The sequence below is a fragment of the Pinus tabuliformis genome, chromosome 4_2 (genome assembly GCF_031772625.1).
Source record: "Pinus tabuliformis cultivar Carrire ecotype Pingquan chromosome 4_2, CPIR1, whole genome shotgun sequence".
NCBI classification, from domain to species: Eukaryota; Viridiplantae; Streptophyta; class Pinopsida; order Pinales; family Pinaceae; genus Pinus; species Pinus tabuliformis.
The window spans coordinates 311,137,471-311,161,009 of NC_142304.1; the positions used below are offsets into that span (position 1 = coordinate 311,137,471).

At 38.0% G+C, this 23,539-nt stretch overlaps 1 protein-coding gene across 1 annotated transcript in view; it reads right to left on the bottom strand.

Moving 5' to 3' along the window:
* The window catches only part of LOC149169222 (AP-3 complex subunit mu-like), a 167,614-nt gene that overhangs the window by 42,789 nt on the left and 101,286 nt on the right, over window positions 1-23,539 (bottom strand). The window contains exon 2 of the mRNA XM_089425118.1: window positions 7,285-7,384. Coding sequence (XP_089281244.1) covers window positions 7,285-7,384 — 100 coding nt within the window. The remainder of the gene's footprint in view (window positions 1-7,284; window positions 7,385-23,539) is intronic.

A 23,539-nucleotide genomic window follows, 5' to 3' on the forward strand; every position in this document is an offset into this window, starting at 1 on the left:
AAATTTGAGTACAGCTTATCATCCTGAAACTGATGGACAAACAGAAAAAGTAAATTAAGTACTTGAAGATATGTTGAAGATGTATGTTATGGATCAACAATTGCACTGGGAAAAGTAATTATCCTTAGTCGAATTTGCATACAATAACAATTGCCACAGCTCAATCAGAATGCCTCCTTCTGAAGCATTATACGGCAGACCTTACAAAACACCATTAAGTTGGGACAGGTTAGAAGATCGGGTGATAGTAGGGCCAGAATTAATCCAAAAAATGGAAAAGCAAGTAAAACAAATTAGACAACGGTTAAAAGAAGCACGGGATAGACAAAAGAGTTACGTTGATGCTCACAGAACTGATAGGAAATATGAAGTAGGGGATCAGGTTTTCATCCGCATCAAACCAAATAAAAGCACTATTCGATTCAGAAAAGGGACAAAGTTGTCACCCTGATTTATTAGACCATTTAAAGTCATGGAAAGAGTTGGACCTGTCGCCTATCGTCTTGCACTGCCACCTCACTTGCATAAAGTTCATAATGTATTTCATGTATCTGTATTAAGGCATTACATAGCTGACCAATCTCATAACCTTCAATGGAAGGAATCATATCGGTTGAACCATTACGTATGCTGGAACGTAGGGTTCGATAGCTCAGGAATCGTCTCGTAGACCAAGTTAAGGTCCAGTGGGACAAGTATAGTCCTGGATCGGCTACTTGGGAAGATACGAAAATCATGTCAAAAATACCCCAACTTGTGTCAATTTTGAAGAACTTTAGACCATATTTTGTATATATTTACTTTACTTTAATCAGAAACTCAAAACCATTTTGGAATGATCACATATAAACGTGAATTTTTATGATATGTTATCTGTTTAATTCCACTGGTACGTAGATACCAAGATGGATTATGTTATTGATCTTACTGAATTATAGTTATTAAAGTAAAGTTTAAATATTTGAGTAATTTTGCTTATGATGGGAAGTAAGATATTATAATTTTGTTTCATTTATGCATATCAATATGATTGATGAGATAGAAATAAAAGAATGATTACATTTTAATAAGAAAGCTAATAACATAAGCAGGATATCGCCAAGTATGTTATACTATAGTTAACATGTATGAATTATACATAAACTATTTATTTTGAATATATTGATGCATATTTTATAAATGTATGGACAAGTGTTTATGTTGCAGATAACATCGTTACCAAGATGACCACGTGATGACAAAAACTTCAGAACAATTAAGGCTCAAAGAGATTCCATGATAAGGTGTTAACCCTGGTCCCACTAGGAGGGGTGGAGGCATTACCCACCGTTTATCCTCCGAAACCTAGAGTCATGGGAAGACCGTGCAAATCACGCTCCCCTAGATGTGTGATGATGACTGCCAGATGCCTACTGGGCAATCAGGTTGATATAATCGACATTGATACCCTTAAAAGCCTATGAATGGTTAATCAGTATAGCTGATGCCATGGCATACTCTAGTAGAGGATGGATAGGATGGAAGCGGAAGAGATTAGGAAGGATAGGATGATTATAGAATAGCTAGGAAACCAACTAGGGCAAAACATGGATATTATAGTTGTAAAATTTTAAAATATTAAAGAAAACAAATTCAATTTTGTAATGTAAAGACTTATATACTCATAATAATCATTAATATATTTTAAAAACCCTAATTTTGGGCGAAGTTTTTGGAATGAGGGATGTATGTAATGACTCACCTATAGCTATAAATAAAATACAAGTATTAGCATACATACGAGACCTCCATACAATAGCTACGTATGCATGGACCCGTATGTAACGCACTATATATATGATAAACCCTCAAACGAACAGAAAATGTTAGTTTTTAATGTTAAATTTTAATTTGTAAATTAAATTTATGAAATTAATAAAATTAATTAATTAAAATCATAAATTAAATTAATTCATTAGAATAATAAATAAACTTTATCAAATCAAATTAACATATTCGAATAAAATCACCAAATCAAATAAGATTTTGTTTTATAAAATTAACACGTATCAAAATTTGGACACGGAGATGGAGGGAGGCGGTGAACGAAGACTTAAAAGAAGGAAGGTTATCTTGAGAGAAGGGGGGAAAAGGATCAGAGGGCGGTTGGAGGAAGTACAGTTGAGAGGAGGAAAAGTTGTAATACGAAGTTATCGACAGTAAGGACTAAGCCTTGTTTGTTCAGAAGTTTTTAGGCACGGGGGAAACAGATTGCAGCAATTGAGAAGCATTCTAGACTGAGTACCTAGGTTGTACTCAATTTGGCTGGGAGGTTATGGTCTTTTGGTAACGGGAGTGAGAGCTGGAGCAATTCTGAAGCCTCTTCTTCCGCAGGAAACCAAGTAGGTACTTCTCATCAAATCAATTAATTTGATATATGAATTTTGGTATAATTTTAAAACAGGTTCATGAAGATTCCATATTCTGTTTAGAGTAAATAGTTGTTTAAATTATTTAGAGCATTACAGTTGGATATACTCTATAACATTGTAAGTAAATTTTAATGCTATTATTGTTGTTGTTGCATACTGCTAAAATTAGGGCTAGTTGTTGCATTATTGAAATGTAGAATTGAGCATGTTTTAGCTAATTTAATGTATGAGCCAATGTTATATGAATGAAATGACCTAGAGATTTATTTATCTCGAGAATTTTCATCATTTTCTTTGAAGTATAAATGCTTGAAGGCCACTTTTCTTTTCTTTCTCTCAACATTGGATGAAGTTGACTTTTCGGGCCTCCTTGATCAAGAAACCAAATACTTACTCATCATTATCCTTGACTCCATATCCCCAAGTGAACTAGGCACTGATCCCTCAAAAGGGTGATCATTTTAACTCACTTTTTACCATTGTCCCATTTTTTCTCGAGTCTAGCCCCATTAGGTCACCTAGGGCATCAATTTCCTAGGAATTGACCCAAGGAAAATTTTCGATCTCCTATAAGCTATTGCGCTAGTGGGTCCCCTCCCTCTCCAAATTTGAGGCGATTCTAATGGTGAAATCTCGGGGAATCCCAAGCCTAGATCTAGGATCAAATTGTGCCTAGGCATCCCCAAGGCTAGACCTCAATAAGATCAATTCACCTTTTGAAGTAAATATTCTTGTTTGGTCCTTTCGCCTCACCTTGTCTAGGATAAGAACATCATTGGTTGCTACATTCCATCCCCGAACCTGGATTGGGTCCACTTGGCCCCATGTGGTCCCACTTCTCAATAAAGATTATTTTTCAAGAAATATTTTGGAATCCAAGTTTCCCAAGGATTATAGGGATTGAAAAACTTATTTATAAGCCTATCCTTTCTCCCTCAACCCTCCAATCCTCACCCCTTATCCCTGGTGGACCAAGTCCCTTGCTTAAAGAGCAAGCAAACTCCATTCTTCACTCCATCCTTGGGAAAGGGTTTTTAGGGTCACTTCTTACCTATCCATTGACATATACTTTACAAGTGATCCCTACACTACCGGGATTCCTCCCATCGATGAAATTTCGTAAAGAGCAGGGAGACTTAGTTATGGTGACAATGGGCTAAGCCTCCACCATTGCCCTTAACCTAGCAGTTGCCCTCTTAGGAACCCCTTTAGGTTCCCTGATAGTTTGAGCGGTAACAGGGCCTCTAATGGCCAAGATTAAAATTTAATCAAGGGCCCAGATTATTTTCCAGTCGATCCGTGTAAGTTTCTAGATGATTCACACCTTATCTCAATTAATTTTCATTAATTAACCACTTTTCCTAAGTTTAAACTTGGGAAATATTTAAAAAATAAGCTAATAATCTAACTAGGACACTTCTAGGTGGAATTTCCAGAAACAATTTCTGGGTTATGGAGAACTCTAGTGTTTTAGCCTCTCCATAAATTTTCGAGACTAGAACACCTCTGATGCTACAAAAACTAAAATGTCATGTGCCCAGAAGCACCATTGTTAATCAACCAAATATCACTACTATCTGTAATAGTTCCTATAAGAGAGGAGGGAAAGAAATATTCTTTCTGAAATCCATCTGCAATCTCATCAATCTTAAATTCCTTTGTCTTCTTTTGTGGTAGTTGTTCATCATCATCATCAACATCTATTGTTGATGCATGTTGATTTCCCTTCCTTTTCTTCTAAGGACACTGGGAGGCATAGTGACCAAATGTATGACATTTGAAGCATCTGATCTTTGAAAGACCCTTCTTTTGATCTTGAACTAGAGCTAATCTTTCACCTATATTTTTCTTATTAATGTTTCTTCTTTCTTTTCCTTTCCTTGCATGAGTTGCAAGGGCTTGGGTCTCGTCATCCTGAGATCTTTGCAAGTTGTTCTTGGACAATAATCTGGCCTCCTCTTGGACACAATTAGTCCAAAGCCGATCAAACTTGGGCAACTCAGTCCGTGTACAAATACCTTTTACAAATGGATCCCATGAAGAAGGAAATCCATTAAGAGTCACTGTAACAAGCTCTACATCATCAATGGTATCTCCAATGGCTTTAAGTTGATCTCTCAACCAGAAGACTCTCATGAGATAAGTGGCAACTGAATCTAATCTAGACATCATGATACTATGTAATTGATGCCTTAAGGTTAATTTCCTACTATTGTTCTTACTCTCGAACAATCCCACCAAGGCATCATACATTTTTTTGGCAGTTTTCAACTCGGCAACATGTGGAATCAAATGGTCCTTTATGGAATCTATTAAGTTCCTCTTAGCTTTTGCTTCATTCGTCTTATGCTTCGCTTCTCCTCAACATTCTTTGGTTCTGAGACATTTTCCTTCACATTATTCTGAATCTCATTTTCATCCAACACAAGGATTATCTTGGTCTTCCAAGATCTAAACTTTGTACCACCATCCAACCAACCTTCTACTCTTAACAAGACATCAAAAATTTGTACAATCTACTAAACACTGAAATCAATGGCTGATCTTCAACAAAGCTCTAATACCATGTTGAAATTCTATAGCATGTGTAATAGAATACAATTTTTTGATCTGATAATTAATTTCTATTGATTTTCAAACAGTATTTCTCATGCCACTAATATCGTTGAAAAACTACACACAAAAAATCTCAATTGTAAACGTAGCGGAAACAATAAAGATCGTAGAAACATGGCCATTCACAATAGACAATATTTTTACCTTGGGAAACCCAACTTTGAGAGAAAACCCAACAATTTTTTCTTGAGGAGAAACTGTCTTTTCCGCAAGTTTTACAAAATCAAAAATTTGTCTAGAAATTTGTGCCAATATTACAAGTCAAATTCTAGTCAAACTTGGTCAAACTATTGCTAGTCAATAGTAGTCAAACCAATCAAAAAATCATAAGTCAATGATGGTCTACGGTTTCCGGTCAACCCACATGTGTAGCCCTGCAATCAATGGTTTGAGCTCAACTAGCACATGTGGCCATGTGGTCAATGGTCTATGATCAAACACAATCAAACAGTCGTGATCAAACTCAATCAAACACGATCAACTGCGGTCAACTATTCACACATGCGGTTGCAGTTAAAGTGTTGGTCAAACTCATCCTTCTCACACATGCGGCCTTCAAGATAGTAATGATGATGAGAGATGAAAGATGATCCTTAGCAAACTGATTTCCCCTTCGCTGAACTTCTACTCCACTAGAAAAGATTGAAAGAGCTTGATATGTCGATAATTTGTCTCCTCACATGCTTGTCTATTTATATAAAGCTCTAATGTTGAGTGGAGACCCATAAAGAGGCACCGCATCACAAGCAACACCTTCACTTATGGAGCCTACATTACAACTCAACATTAGACTAGAATTTCTTATTCCACTAATGGGTGAAAAACCCCATTAGATAAACAAATCAATTCCATTCTATAGAAAATAGATCACTCCATCCCGGAGCAAGTAATGTGAGTATTGTGGGCCAATCTCCCCTCGCCAAATCAACATGGCCCCATGGGAGAAAGGCTTCTCTTGAGCCATTCACCCCTAGCCAAATCAGCATGGCCCCATGGGTGAATGTACCATTGCCCCCTAGTCAAATCAGCATAACCCCGTGGGAGAATGCCTGCCCGATGCTGCAAAAGCATCAACACAGCGTTGATAGTATTGCAACGTTTCCACTGGATTCTATGATGTACAGGGTATGGAATTGACATTTAATCAAGATCACCAAGCCCCTTATGTACCTCGATGTTGGTGCCATTCACTGTTGAGCCCCTCCTTCATGACCCTAGTAAAATGTACACTTCACTCAAGCAAAATCATTGATTAGGATGTTAAGCTTTTTCTATCTTGGTTTAATGCTTATAGGGTGATCTTGATGAGGATGATCCCAATATAGGCAATGATTTTGATGTTATGTAGCTACTTCTTGTAGTATGATTTTCTTTGAATTTCAGAGGCCATTTAAAGCCTCCCTGTTGATCTAATTTGATTCAAAGATGGATTGCCCTATGTGAAATTTTGGTTATATGCACCCTTGCTATATACATGAGAAATTTTGCATATTTATGTATAATAATTTGGATTCATGTGGATGCACGTAAATTATACGTTCTTTTCAAAATTCAAATATTTTATGTATTTTTTGGTTGACCAATCTTTTGGTCCAGTTCTGATAATATTGTTGAGGATGCTACGACCATTTTCCATCAAGCAAACAGGGGGAATCTCGTTGTTTTCATTGCCATGATTCATCTCATGAGATACATTTATTTTTGTTTTAATAAGATTTTGTATCATTTAATTAGATCTTATGACTTGGGGCAAATATCATGTTTCAATATTGATATCTGATTTATCACTTGATATTTTATATATCAATTTTATTTTCATATTTATGTAGCAATCTGTTTGTTTGATGTTGATGTTGTTTTAGAAGTTAAAAAAAAATGAAACAAAAAACGATTATTTTTGTGTTTTTTTTTAAGTTTCCTGATAATTTCCGATATTTTCGCCAATATTGCTGATGATTTAAATTTTAGACCCACAGTGATAAATTGCCGATAGCGAAACAGGTTGCTGAAGGACCAAAATATGCAACACACTTCCTTCAGCAATTCACTAGTAACGAAAAATGATTGATTGGTTTTATAGCATGTAGATTTTCACAGTTAGTAACATGATAATGCGAATTTCTGGAATACTGTGTGATACCATTAAGGTATCACAAACCTTAATGGTATCACACAGTATTCCAGAAATTCGCATTATCATGATTGTTTGGTGTTGTACATGCTTTCATACTTAATAACATGATCACAAAACACATACCTTAAAAGAGTCCCTTGCAGGATAAGCCTGTTCCCAAAACCAACCACATATTGAACGGTCCACTTGCTGCCCCATCCATTGTTTCTCCAGCATTACCTCCCTGCAGAAGTGCATTGGTTTTTAGAATACATTTTACACAGTTAATATATTTTGCAAAATCCATGTCTTTCGTGAAATAAAGAAATGCAGGACCACAAAGTTAAGGTACAACGATATAGGTTTACTTTACTCAAAAATTACTGGGTTCTATATAAGAGGAAGAAAAAAAAAAGCTAGTTTTCCACTTAATAAAATGTTAAGTTAAAGAGAATCTCTCTCGTGAGACATTTCTATGTACTTTATCAAATATCTCACCTTTCTCTTTGCTTGTGGTCTGCATATATTTTACGTGCAACATTCACATGGTATGAAAGTAAATACCAAGGGTTGGCATTTGTGAGATCAAAGGCAGAGAAAAGTGTCAGTATCTAAAAGGCAAATCCCAGAAGCACAGGGTATTTGCTTCTGGGGTATTTGAGGAAGCACATTGAGGAAGATGACGCCATGGACACATAAAAATGAGAACGTGGCCAAGAAGTTTTGCACAAGGAAACTGGAATCGAACATGCACGACAGTGGGATGAAAGAACACAAAGGCAAAGGCACCAGCACCAGGGACAGCAAGGCATTGAAAAATAACAGGAAGATAAGTATATACTTTATTTATGCTTATGGTATTTAATTAAAAAATAAGATAAAAAACAGTTTAAAACTTAGGAAAAACACAAAAATTAAGATTTAAAGGTAACAATCAACTCAACCAATTGAGAGTACAGAGAACCCCATGAATGGTGAACATACAGGTGAACTAGTGACAATGCCTACAACGGAATTCGAGATAGTGCACACTGAAAACTAACAAAAGTGTGATGGATGAACATCGACGAGCATATCCAAGAATTGTGCTCATTTACCATAGGAAATCTGGTGCTAACAGAAAAAGATTGACATGCAAGTTCTATCAGCAGTACTCTAAATAGCTAAATGGCACACATCAGGAAGCATCATGTGAGATTGCAAGTGAAGTGTTCTAACGGGAATTGATTTCATGAAGACTCACGTGTAGCACCACAAACAACATCTAGGCTGACAGGGCAGAGACTCACATGGTGAAAAACAGACAGCATTTGTGTCATACAAAATTTGGCGGGACTGAAGATGGTTTGCATGTTAAAGACAAGCAGACCAGAGGAATTTTGGAAATATGGCAATATTTTCCAAGTGGAAGTAAAGAAGTTAAGATGAAATAGCTTTATTAATGTTCAGAAATGACCAAATAAAAGGTCGGTGGGAATAGAGAGTGCAAATAGTAGTCAATAGACCATGGAAGAGTCGAAACTCTAGAACACTCCTACATGTTGAAAATTAAAAAAAAAAAAAAAGAGATACAAATGACAATAAAAGAGAGTAACAGGTTTAGGAAACGCAAAGGAGAAGAACCGTAGGAGGCATGAGGTCTGGCTCTAAGATCTCCTAGAAGTGGGATGTTTGTCATAGGTGGGAAGAAGTCCGTTGTCTCATTGGCCTATCACCAACAAGCTCAAGAAGGCAGGAGTCCAACTAGAGCTTACTGCCTCTAGCAGCCAAGAGAGGCTGAAAGAAAGAATTGATGAGCCAAATAGTAATATGTCTAGACAGGTTTTCCAAAGTCTCCCATCCATGAAGTCGTGGACCATCACCTTCCAAATGTATAAGCCTAGGATGTCGAGAATCCAACTAGAGCTTACTGCCTTTAGCAGCAAAGATATGCAGAAAAAAAGAAGTGATGAGTTTTACAGTACTAGATCTATAGAGGTTTCCAAATGTCTCCTATCTATGGACCATCACCTCCCAAATGTATAAGATTAGACATCTCTAGTTAGAGTATGTAATGAACATAACAAATATATAGATAATATCAAATAAATAATAATAGTAACAACAATAACAATAAATGAAGTGATACATCCTAACTAAAGGACATGACCCATAAACCATTGTCACTAGTCAATGCATACAAGTACACCATCACATGGCATTTTATCATTCATCATCTCCCTCATATTCATTTAGTATTTATATTACTTGCCTATATGGATTTTTATTGTTTGTCATTCTTATGTTGGATATTCATTAATAAATTAACTTTGTTCATTGCATTGGTATCAAATGCAAGTCTTAACCTGACCTTTGGCCACATTATTTTCAAACCTTGTCTAATCTAACATTTGGCCATGTAATTTTCAAAGTTTCTCTAATCTTGGTCCTTGATCACAAACTAGCCATTAGCCATTTCAAGTCAATATTATTTCACTATTAGTCATCACAACAAAAATTAATAAGGCAATTGCAAAAAAAATTGAACCAATTGATCACTGAAGCTCTCATTCTATGCATCGACTGTGAAAATTCTATTGCAGTTATTGGTGATTATTCTTCTATCTTCAGAGATTATTTGTCTTATGTATTGAATAAAAACACAACTACAATTTCACCAAAAATTAATCACAAGAACTAAAAGAATAACAAACACATAAAATTTGGACACCAATATTTTTGGACAAATTGTCCCTGAAAAAATCCCAGTATGGGGAAAACTAGTTCTGCAGATGAGGGTTTTATTATTTCTTCAACAAATTGAGAATTACATAAACTGCTAGACTTTTACTGGCAAAGCTCCAGCAATTTAATTTATCTTAACTGCTGACCAAATCAAACTGGGAAATCAAGAGTCTTCTTCTGCAAATCAACTCAGCCTCTCCTAGGAAATTCACATTTCCTCCAGAAACTCACATTGGCAAACTGGAAAATATGAATTGGCCTCATAGAAACTCGCACTGCCTCCAGGAAGTCAATCTCGTGAGTAATACTACCTCCAGCAACTCAACTAACCCACTCACATTGCCTCCAGAATATCTTTCTGACAACTAGCAATAAAAACGAGCCTCTAGCAACTTGCACTGGATAAGCTAGCTACTCGCACTTCCTGACTCGACCTTCCTCTTGCAGAATAATTCGGCCTCCTCCTTGCTCTAGGAAAACTGGAATCACTATGAAGAATTTCTTTGGAAATTCTCTCCTCAATTTCTCCTGTTGAAACCTCGCTACTGGTGTCCCCCACACTATCACTTTGCCCTTACTTGTTAGTTTTTTTTTTGTAGCATCGAAGGTGTTCTAGTCTCGAAACTTTGTGGAGAGGCTAAAACACATGAGTTCCCCATAACCCAGAAATCATTTCTAGAAGTGTCTCAATTAGATTATTAGCCCATTTTTAAATATTTCCTAAGTCTAAACTTAGGGAAAGTGGTTAATTTATCAGTATTAATTGAGAAAGGTGAGAATAATCTACATACTCACATGCATCGATCCATATATGATCTCAACCATCGATTATGTTTTAATCTTGGCCGTTGGAGTCCCAATTGGAGATTATAAGAGGTCATTGGGTAGATGGAGAACACACTAGTGTAGATACTCAGTTGCCCAGGTAGTTTGATTGTTTCAATAACAGAGATTCAACAGAGAAGATTGAGCCAGAGGGTGAGTAACAGGTGGCAAAGGAGGTCAGCAGTATTTCTGAAGGAAGTCTTTTAGTTCCGAAAGAGACAATGAGAGGGAGTGTGAAATTCCCAGAGGGTCTGTGCAAGGATTGCACAGGCATAGCAGCAAGAAGTCTGATCTAGCTGGACGAGCTAGTGATTCAGCAGTTGGAGGTCAGGATCTTGATCAGATAAGCCAGTGAGTCAGTGCCAGAGACAAAGCTAAAGGTTTCAAAGTTTTCCTAACGCAGCTGCAACAAGGTTTGCGCAAGCTCTGTGTTGAAGTTGACACAAAAGGGATTGCGTGTGGCTGGGGAAGCAATTCCAAGGACAAAAATCAACTGTGGGGTGAGGAAAAATCCTCACAATAATTTTGTCTGTATTTATCTCAGATTGGTTTGCCAGTAGGGCATCCAAATTATTGTACTCAGATTTTAGCTGCTACATAATAAAATAAACCCTCATACTGCTACACCGGTTTTCCCAAGTTGGGTTTTTCCGAGAACATTTATCCAAAAATAACTATGTTAATTTTTATGTGTGTGTGCTAGTGTTTTCTCAGTTTCCAACGTTATTTTCTTCCGTAGTTTATTTGTGAAGATTGCAGTGTGAATTATTTGGTAATTACCATAGCAAATAAATTGTTAAATTAATTAACAATTACAAATATTAATTTCTAGTTGCTGCAACAGGATTTCAGATTTGAAATTTTTCATTGGTATCAAAGGGTGATTGATCAGCTAGGAAGCTAAAAGCAGAAGAAGAGAATTTTGCGGTTCGGAGGGAGCAGCAAGCCAAAATCCTCAGGTGTTGTGTAGTGCCTAGCCAGGCAGTGCGAATAAGGGTTCAATTTTTAGTTGTAGGGTGGAAAAAAATTCGATTTGCCCAAATTAGTGATTCCAGCAGGTAGAGGGAGCAGCAGCAGCACAAATTTTCGCTGAGAAGATTCCTTGGTTGGGTGCAGAGGGTTTTGCAGCAGTTTGCAATAGCAAAATCAATGTTTGATGGAAGAGGAATAGCACACAAGCGTGTCTTCTGTAAATTCTTCAATATGACCATGGACAAAGTTGACATTCAAGGGGCTTCAAATTTGTCTTCCAGGTTGGAGGATGAATTTGATTGCCTATCAGGCTCAACTTCACAGGGTGTCTGGTATATAGACAATGGAGCATCAACTCACTTGACAGGGGTTAGAGAATATTTCTCTAGCTACAAGGAGGCGCAGATGGACTTCAAGATTACGATGGTAAACAGAACGAAATATACTCCAGTGGGGAGAGGTACCATCGATTTTCAGAGGGAGTCAGGAGGTAGTACCAACACTACAGATGTATTGCATGTACCAGGATTACGTATGAACCTGATTTCAGTATCCCAATTACAGGAAAAGGGATATGATATCCACTTCGTAGGGAAGAAAGTGAGACAAATTGGAGTTCGCAGCAACAGGTTGTACAGGTTGCAGCTCAACTCTCCAATGGCACTAATAGGCAGTGACAGTATGTTAAATTGGCAACTAGGGCCAAACTCCATGTGGGTCGGCTTATTTATGGCAGCTGATATTTTTATTGGATCCCTCTCGTCGAGAGGTGTAGGATTGATCCAAAGATCATCCGATTCCGACAAGTATTTATGGAGATATGAATTTATTTGTTTATGTAATTATTATCAAGCCAACCAGCACTTATGTAGGCTCTAAAAGCCCAACCGACGTGTTTATTCATCATCCTCATTTTTAGTATAAATAAGAGAAGACTTTAAGTCATTTGATACACATTCATTATGGGATCTCCTCTCCACGTCTTGGGTTTTTGGAGAAGGAGATGCACTAATGAAGGATGCCCTAAAATGATGCCCTAATCCAACATAGATCAAGGAGACTTATACGTTGTTCATGTAGAGATATATACACTGCTCTTGGAGACATATATACGCAGGACATGAAGACAGTTACATGCAATACAACGCAGTCATGGTAACATCTTAACGTTGTTCACGGGACACTTATACGCTGGGTAACCATAGGCACTTATAAGTTAATCATGCCCTAGCTGCAGTCAAGAAGGAGACCTAATTAGCAGTGAAGTGCAAGCCCTCAATGTTATCAAGAAAAGGCTTTCTATACGCTGTCTAAGGGAGCTTCAACGCAGATCAAAGGAGGCCCTAATTCTCTGTCCTAGAGGGAGACCTAGCCGCAGTAAAGGAGGCATATTCACAGCTGAAGGAGAAGCTCTCTTACGCTGTTCTAAATACCCTAGCCGCAGGTCATGAAAGGACCTTAACTTACTGTCACAAGAGACCCTCAAACACAGCAAAAAGGAGACCCAGATCCGCACCACAGAGAGGCATCTATTTAGGGTTTAACTGCTACCTCGGATGGGTATAAGGAGCAGAAGAACCCGAGCTAGTCTCATGGCAATACGTATGATCTCAGATCTAAGGAACGCATGACAAGAGGACGCAAGGAATTCTGTGCTAGTATCATTCTCAGCATACCTGTAAATTAAAGGTGCAGTCAAGATAGATCTTGGATGGATGGAGCAGAAAAGACTTCGGATGAGGACGCTGTATTAATATGCATTCTGGGCTAGATTCATTCTCGGCATAGTCACAATTCTTGTGATGTCAATCTCAGCATTTCTGTGAATGGAGTCTTACCGTCTTGGCACAGTTAGTCTCACAGTATATGGATCTGCCTCCTTGCAATCTTGATATGTATATCAGTGATATCACAACAGCTCTGCTAATAGTCTCAGTATATATATATATATATATATGTGTGTGTGTGTGTGTATCTGTGCTCCTTCCTGGTTACAATATTGGTGAAAGTAAAGCCACAGTCCTAATCTCATTGACCATCACAATCTCGATGCAATGAGAGGGAGCAGTATCACAGTCTGCTCCATAAATCAGTATTTATACACAGTTAGGATGATTGCAAGTGTTGTTGCGTTGGTTGCTGCATTGGTGATGTTTTGAAGACATTCTCTTCCGTGTTGCAATGTGCTAGGCCACAGGCCATAGCACCATAGCAATGGTTACCTTGGGGATGTTGTCTTAGGACTGTTTGGAGATTGTTCAGATCAGCCATTCATCACAGTCAAGGGAGTTTGGGGCTGCAACCAGAATTGTTGGAGCAGCTAGCAATTTGAGGAATGCTGCATCAGGATATGCTTCAGCATGATTGAAGACTGTCATAATGAAGTGCCTTCTACTGCTGTCATAAAATCTCAGTTTTATGTATTTGTATTATCTCTCTCTTTCTCTGCTGAACTTTGAAGATAAAAGAAGATTTGATCAAAGGGTTTCCCCACACATTGTGGGGTTTGTCCCTGGCTCGCGCCATATCTTGTGTCCTCTTGTCTTGGCTTGTCTTCTGCATATTATATCTATGTTCTATCTGCAGTTTATCGTAATGCTGATGTGATTGATAACTGTGAAAATTTAAATAAATTGCTCTAGCATAGAACATACCTAAACTTAACACAGTAGCAGTGGGAAGGAACTGAATGAGCTATGGCATGGGAGAATGGGACATTTACACCATGGAGCACTCAAGATGCCCAGGGAGACAGTAACAAGCGTTCCAAAACTTGGCACAGAATAGGATGATGTGTGCAGAGGGTGCGTGGTTGGGAAATATGCTAAGGCAGCATTCCCAAGAAGTGATAGCAGAGCAGATAGTGTGTTAGGACTTATACACTCAGAGAATTGTGGCTCGATGTCCACTAGAGCTCTTAGTGGGGTCGAATACTTCATCACCTTTACTGATGACCATTCTAGGAAAACCTGGATCTACTTCTTGAAGACCAAGGATGAGGTCTTCGATCGTTTCAAGGAGTTTAAGGCTCTCGTAGAGAATATGACAAGGAAGAAAATCAAGGTGCTTCGCTTAGATAATGGTGGAGAGTATATTGGCAAAGACCACAGATTTTTTTGCAAAGGAAGGCATTAGAAGAGAGTGGACAGCTCCATACAATCCACAGCAGAATGGGGTAGTGAAACGGAAAAATAGAACCATAGTTGGGGCTGCAAAAGCAATGTTATATGACAAGGACTTTTCTAGGTTTCTATGGGCAGACGCATGTAATACAACAGTGCATATTCAAAACAGAACTACTCATACAGCATTGGGGAAGAAAACACCAAAAGGGATCTTCATAGGGAAGAAGCCAAAAGTTAGTCACTTCAAGATCTTTGGCAGCATTGATTATTGCCATATGCCAGATGAGAGGCGCACCAAATTGGATTAGATTGCAAAGAAGGGGTTCACCATTGGGTATAGCGAAACCTCCAAGGCATACAAGATCTACATCCCTAGCAATAGGAAGATTGTAGTAAGACGAGACGTAAATTTCATGGAAGATCGATCTTTCAAGAGATCTCGTGAGATGCTTGCAAGTGATCAGAATCAGCCAACAAAAGCTCCATTGGTCCAGCAGCAGAGGAAACCATAGGGGCAACCAGTGGAATCACCAGTAGGACAAACACAGGGATCTAGTATAGTAACTAGTACCAGCATTTCCACAGGTGTAGGAGATCCAGTGAGTTCACAGTTGACAGAGCAGCAGAGGCAAGACAAGGAGAAGTTGGTTGAACCTCCCACCACTAGTGGTCGAGTGAGTAGAGAGGTTCGTCAAACATTAAGAGATGCAGAGGAGTTTATTGGAACTTCTAGGACGAACAAGAGGCAATGCAGACAGCCTAACAGGTACCAAGATTTGGTGGCTCAAGTTGCAGAACCTTCCAGCTTTTAGGAGGTCGCACAGCATCAGGTGTGGGTAGATGCCATGACAAAGGAGTACAGCTCTATCATGACGAATGATGTTTGGGAGGTAATACCAAGACCTGAGGATAGGTCAGTTGTAGGTTCTCGTTGGATCTACAAATCAAGTATGCCACAGATGACAACGTGGAGAAGTACAAGGCAAGGTTCGTGGCAATGGGGTATGCACAAAAAAAGGAATAGATTATGAGGAGACCTTCGCCCCAGTTGCCAGATACACTTCTATCTGGTCAGTTATATCTCTAGTAGCTTAGATGGAGTGGCAGATGGACATCAAGACAACGTTCTTGAACGGGGTGATAGAAGAAAGTGTACATAGAACAGCCAAAGGGCTTAGAGACTCATCAGAGCGCACTCATGTGTGCAGATTGAAGAAAGCTCTATACGGAGTCAAACAAGCTCCCAAGGCATGGTATGGTCATATTGACAGCTACTTGCAGGAGATGGGATTCGTCAAGAGTGGCGCAGATCCCAACCTTTACTATTTGAGGATAAAGGGTGAGCCACTCATCCTAGTATTGTATGTGGATGATATATTCCTGACAGGGTCATCAGGGCTCATAGAGGACTGCAAGAGGAACCTGGCGGAAAAATTTGATATGAAGGATTTGGTGTTGATGCACTATTTCCTACGATTGGAAGTGTGACAGAAAGACGGAGAGATCTTCCTTGGGGAAGGAAGATATGTTATAGATATTCCGAAGAGATTCAAAATGCAAGATTGTAGACCCATGTCTATGCCCATGATCATCAACTAGAAGAAGATAGATGTATCAGATGACAAGGATGTTGACCCCACCTTGTATAGACAACTCATCAGTTCTCTCATGTATCTGGTCAACACTAGGTCAGATATCTATTTCGCAGTCAATAGCCTTAGTCAGTTTATGGTGGAACCAAAGAGGGTACATTGGACAATAGCGAGACACATTTTGAGGTATGTGCATGGCATAATCGAGTATTGGTTGAGATATACCCGAGGGGATGACGTCAAACTCCACATTTTGAGGTATGTGCATGACACAATCGAGTATGGGTCGAGATATGCCCAAGGGAATGACATCAGACTATGTGGGTTCACAAATGCAAATTGGGCAAACAGTTCAGTAGACAGGAAAATTACCTTTGTGTACTGCTTCAGCGTTGGATCAGGGATGATTTCTTGGTGCAACAAGAAGTAGAAGTCAATAGCACTAAGCTCTGTAGAAGCAAAGTACATGGCAGCAAGCACAGCTACGTACGAAGCCATATGGCTTCGGAAGTTGCTGGTAAGCTTGTTTAGGAAGAGGATGGAGGCAACCAGAGTTTGCTGTGAGAATCAAAGTTGCATCAAGCTCTCTGAGAATCCAGTGTTTCATGACAGGTCGAAACATATAGACATTCGATGTCATTTCATCAGAGATTGTGTGCAGCGTGGAGCAGTCCTACTACAGTATGTTCCCACGGATGAGCAAGTTGTAGATACACTCATGAAAACTCTAGGGAGAGCTAAGTTCGTCTATTTTAGAGAACAAATTGGAATGGTGGAGAACCTATTTCAGTACGAGGGACAGAGCATTTTGGACGCTTCTCAGTTGCAGTGCTTGTAGTTGCAGTAGCAACAGATGAGAGGGAGTTGCAGTGCAGATGCAGAGTTGGCAACAATATAGTAGTGTGAGCAGTAACAAAGATGCAGCATCAGAGTTGCGCAGTGGTTGATGGGTAGTAGCCAAACATCAGCAGTGTGACAGAGGGTGGTACAGAGACAGGGTGTTGTGGCAGAATGTGCAGCACTAAACAAAACACCTTCCTCACTAAGGAATGTTAGTTTTTTTTGTAGCACCAGAGGTGTTCTAGTCTCGAAACTTTGTGGAGAGGGTAAAGCACATGAGTTTTCCATACCCAGAAGTTGTTTCTGGAAATTCCACCTAGAAGTGTCTCAATTAGATTATTATCCCATTTTTAAATACTTCCTAAGTCTAAACTTAGAGAAAGTAGTTAATTAATCAGTGTTAATTGAGAAGGGTGAGAATCATCTAGAAACTCACACGGATCGATCTAGATATGCTCTCAATCATCGATTATGTTTTAATCTTGGGCGTTGGGGTCCCAACTTGGGATTATAAGAGGAGGTCGATGGGTAGATGGAGAACACACCAATGCAGATACTCAGTTGCCTAGGCAGTTTGATTTCTCAGTAGCAGATATTCAATAGAGAAGATTGAGCCAAAGGGTGAGTAGCAAGTGGCAGAGGAGGTCAGCAGCATTTCCGAAGGAAGTCTTTCAGTTCTGGAAGAGACAGTGAGAAGGAGTGTGAAATTCCCAGAGGATCTGCACAAGGATTGCACAGGCATAGTAGCGGGCAGTTCGATCTAGCTGGAGGAGCTAGTGATTCAACAGTTGGAGGCCGAGATCTTGGTCAGATAAGTCAGTGAGTCAGTTCCAAAGCCAAACAGAGACAGAGCTAAGGGTTTTAGAGTTTTTCAAAGGTAGCTGCAGCAAGGTTTGTGCAAGCTCTGCGCAGAAGTTGACACAGAAGGGATTGTGTGTGGCTGGGGAGGCAGTTCTGGGGACAAAAATCAGCGGTGGAGTGAGGAAAAAACCTCACAATAATTTTTCCAATATTTCTCTCAGATTGGTTTGCCACTAGAGCATCCAAATTGTTGTACTCAGATTTTAGTTGTTGAATAATAAAATAAACCCTCATACTGTTGCACTGGTTTTCCCAAGTTGGGTCTTTCCAGGGACATTTGTCCAAAAATAACTATGTTAATCAAGGTCACTCGGGAGCGGGAGCGACATTTTCAAAAGCTCCCGGTTCGGGAGCAAATTGGGGAGCAAATTTTTATATAATATATAATTTTATATTTTGATCAATGTGGAAAAAGTCTAAGTCGGGATTAATTCGGCAAGGGTCCAAAAGTTGAAAAACTTGGCAAAGTCGGGAGTTTTTTGAAAAAGTCGGCAAAATTAAAAAACACAAAATTATTCATTTTTATTTTTATTTTTTTTAACATCTAGAGTATCCACAACATCAAATAAATGCATTTCCACATAAACATGTAAAGAAAGCTAATATATAATATGTATATGAAGTATAGTGCTACATCACATATCAAAATAGTGAGTCAACTCCTGAATTTTGAGTCCTGTTTGAGTCTCAACTCTCGTCCTGGGGCTTGTCAATCTCCTATTTGAAAATTTTATCTTCAAAGATCTTGAATTACCCCTGCACTAGAAGGTTGAGTGACTGATTCTTTTTCCATCAGACTGAGGTTATGATGTGAATGCCCAACACTGCGAGTCAACCCTTGACTTCTAGTAAATTCTTTAATTTTTGCAATGAAAGGTGCCAGATTTACTTTAAACATTGAATAAATTGGGATCCCCTTACACCATATTGACCATCCTCAACTTGGAAACTACCAATAAGAGAAAAACATACTTCTGTTCTCAGCTGAGTCTAAACTATTGACAGTTCTATGTAGCAATTTGGGGTTCGTTGCTTATCTTGTGCAGTCCTTCGCATTAAATTCTGAAGAAGACCAAGACTTTTACATACATCTGAGCTTATATATTTGCACATTACTGAACAACGAAGATATCTGAAGATAGGGTTTGGGTTTTTAATTTTTATTTACATTCAGAAGTTTGGGATTCATTGGTTACTACAGTTGATTTGGTCCTGTTTCTTGACATCAAAATACAATGAAATTTTGTCATAAATGACATACCTCACAAGACTTTTAATTCTCTGCGGATTGGACAATGGAAAAAAACGGGCATCATTGATTCATTACATTGTGGTCTGGAGTCAGTAGGCCAAGAAAGAAGCTCAGACTCTGTAGCTGTTAGCACTGAGCAGGAATTAAGGCAGTGAATCTGGTTCATTTTACATAATTTTTAACAGCGTTTAACTGTTTAACATTTACAGGAAATCTGAAACATTAATGATTAACATTAACCTTGGTCCTTGACTGAAACATTAACTGTTTAACTGTCATACCTTGCCGGCTCCTCTCCACGCAATGGCAAAGTTGCAAACGGAAGTTGGAACGTAACCCTCGATTCTCCACAGCAGCCAAAACAGTGAAAACGCACAACGAAAATGAACCAAAATCACCCTTTGCGGCATTTTATCCACGCATAAAAAATGGAAGCCGATTTTTTCCATTGACTCCCGATTAAATCGGGATTATTTCGATAAAATCGCGATTTTTTTGTTTACGAAAAAATCGCCAAAAAGTCGCGTGATTTAATCCTTTTGCCCAAAAAATCGTGATTTTAGGAATAAATCGCGATTTTTTCGGGACTTTTTCCACACTGATTTTGATGCATATATGTCAACAAAAGCATGTAGAATGATGAATTAGATATAAAAAACATAAAAACATTGAACCATATAACTTCAATCATCTAGAAGTTATAATCTTCATCAACCACGTCCACAAGTTAGTAAAACATATTGAATCTCATGATTCATCAATCCTAAAGTTTCAAGCTTTCAAAATTCAATATATAGCATTTATCATCATTGATCACCAAAGTTGCACTTGTAAGCTAAGTGTAACCATTACAACAAAGAATATCTAACATGAAATAAAATGTTATAAAATGAAATGAAACAACTTTTAACTTTCACGAAGCATCATATTCATAATTCATTACCAATGAGTTATAATTGCCAACTTCAAACTTAAAATGTCATATATTGTTTACAAAAAAAAACATAATAAATATGAAAGAGGCAACAGTTATAAAAACTACTAGAAACTAGAAAAGACAAGTAAATATATTCTCTTTTGCTAATGCTTGGGCCTCTTGTCACCACGAGAAATCTCTAATTTTTTAGTCTTGTTGAAAAATTAGGATCTGCCACTAATGTCACCCTCTAAGAATTAACATAAGATAGAAAAACATGGCATGTCAAGTCAAGATTTTGTTTGAGTGATGGGTATATTTTTAGTAGGGTCATGATAGAGGAGTTCGATAACCAATGTCACTAACATCATAGTACATAGAGGGATTGGTGCTCTTGATTAAATACAAGTTCCATACCCTAATACATGAAAAAATCCAATGGAAACATTGCAATCCCCCCAATCCTGAAATCCTGAAAAACTGATAAGTCTGTTGGATTTTGAATGAGATCTAAAATTCTACTTTCTCCATATGAAATCCAATGAGATCATAACCACTCTGAAACATCCGGAGTCATTTCATAGTAATGTTAAAAATTTAAGTAGAAAGATGAAAATGAAGATTAAGGAGAATTTAACATTACCATGAATCACATATCAGTACTAGGGCCATAGGCTTGATCATTAGGCTACCCCACTCAAAAATTATTTGTTTCTTTGAGAAGAAAATGCATTTGGAATCAATGTGGAAAAAGTCGAAGTCGGGATTAATTCGGCAAGGGTCCAAAAGTTGAAAAACTCGTCAAAGTCGGGAGTTTTTTGAAAAAGTCGGCAAAAAGTCCGCAAAATTAAAAAAACACAAAATTATTCATTTTTTTTTTTAACATCTAGAGTATCCACAACATCAAATAAATGCATTTCCACATAAACATGTAAAGAAAGCTAATATATAATATGTATATGAAGTCTAATGCTACATCACATATCAAAATAGTGAATCAACTCCTGAATTTTGGGTCCTGTCTGAGTCTCAACTCTGAAGAGTCAAAATATCAACAAAAAATATAATAAATGTATATCATGAGTCATTTAAAAGTCATGAAGTAATCAGTCACTGAGATCCTCTTCCCCTTTTAATTTTTGTTTACACTAATTGTATTAAGAAATAAGTCATGCATTTATTCAGTAGATTGTAGTCTGCTTGGGTAATAAGGTGTCAGGTGGTAGGTCCAATGAAAATTAACAGTGAGTATCACAGTAGATGTGAAAATTAACGCTTGGTGACTCCAAGCTGCTTATTTTCTGATAAAACAGTAGATGTCACATTATTAACCTAGCCTTGGCATCTATTATTCAAAAACTGTTGGAGGTAAAATCCACTTCTAATACATAACCTTTTCCCACATTTACAGGGAGTTCACCACTAAAGAAGATTCCCTTTCAAAACGTGCTCTCATTGCAGGAAGGATCTTTGTTGTCACAAGATTTCACAGGTACTTTGTTCCTGTTTGAAAAATGGGTTCTTTTTTGAGGCACTGGTTTTGTTTTTTTGGACAGGTTGTTGCTATTTGATCTTCATGACCTCCTCTTTGTTGTTTCTTCTGGAAGCATTCAACAACTGTAACAATGTTTTTGATTGTGTGGGGTTCTTTCTACGGAAGACTGTTGTATGCATGTCCTTTTGGTACTTTTGTAATCTTTTGAAGGGGCAGTCGCTGTTAGAGTCTGGATCACTGAAAGCCTGGAGGCTTAGCCAATGTATACTTTGCTTTCTAACTAGAAATATGAAGTATAAAGATTTGTTTTTCCTTGGACAACAAAAACATATCTTAACCTCAAAACTAACAGATTACAAATGAGACTGCTATGCTCGCAAGAAGTATGACAAACAATAAAATGCAATAACTTGAAAATGCATGGATGGAAGCTTCAATTTACAGTTTTTTCACCTTTGCGGCCTCTTTATCCGCGGCCTAGGAAGGGAGGCAGACTTTTTGGGTTGAATCCCGATTAAATCGGGAGTATAAGGAAAAAATCGAGATTTTTTCCTTTGTGAAAAAGTCGCCAAAAAGTCGGGGGATTAAATCGTTTAGTTCAAAAAATCGCGTTTTTAGGATTAAATCGGGATTTTTTCCAGATTTTTTCCACACTGTTTGGAATGTTACTACAAAAAAAAAATTGCAAAAAAGGCTAGGGAACAAAAATTTTGCTCCGGGGGTTGCTCCCGAAATTCACTCCCTGTGAAAGTGATTTCGAGAGCGCGCACTAGGAGCGGGTTTGAGAGAAGGGAGTCGCTCCCCCCAACACTAGTGTTAATTTTTATGTGTGTGTGCTAGTGTTTTCTCAGTTTCCAACTCTATTTTCTTCCGTAGTTTATTTGTGAAGGTTGCAGTGTGAATTATTTAGTATTTGTCATAGCAAATAAATTGTTAAATTAATTAACAATTAAAAAAATAATTTCCAGTTGTTGCAATAGGATTTCAGATTTGAAATTTTCACATTGCTATCACTACAAATATGTTGTCCAGATGATCTCCAAAGGGCCCATCGATATCCTCTTATAATCTGTTGTTAACGAATCAATGGCCATGATCTAATTACAATCAATGGCTATATCATCTTTACTCCTAATCACTTTTCTAGAAGTCACTAGAGCTAAATTGATTTGTCTCAATTAATCCAAATTAATTAACCCATTTCCCTAAGTTAGACTTGGGAAAATAATTAAACTGGCTAATTAAATCTAATCAAGACAATTTCACTTAGAAACTTTTTCTGGTTATTGGAGATAATTAATCCACTTGTGTTCCTCGCCTCATAGACACCACATGGGACTAGAACACTTATCCAAGCTACAAAAACTAACACACCCTCTTAGTGAGGAAGGTGTCCTCCACGACTGCCAACTTATCCCTAAAGAAAACAAAATTTGCTTTACCCAAGGCCTTCGTCAGAATATCTACAACCTGCTGATCTGTGGAAACATATGTAGTTGAATTGATCCACATTGTACACAGTCCCTGATGAAATCGTATCTGATGTCGATGTTCTTCGACCTATCGTGAAACATTGGATTCTCAGAGATCCTGATGCAACTATGATTATCACTGTAGATACTAAATGACTCCATCCTTTGACAAAATAGTGCCACTAGTAGCTTCTAAATCCATATAGCCTCACATGTAGCAATGCTTGTTGCCATGTATTATGCTTTTACAAAACTCGATGCCATGAACTTCTGCTTCCTATTGTACCAAGAGATAACCCCTAATCCAATGTTGAAGCAACACCCT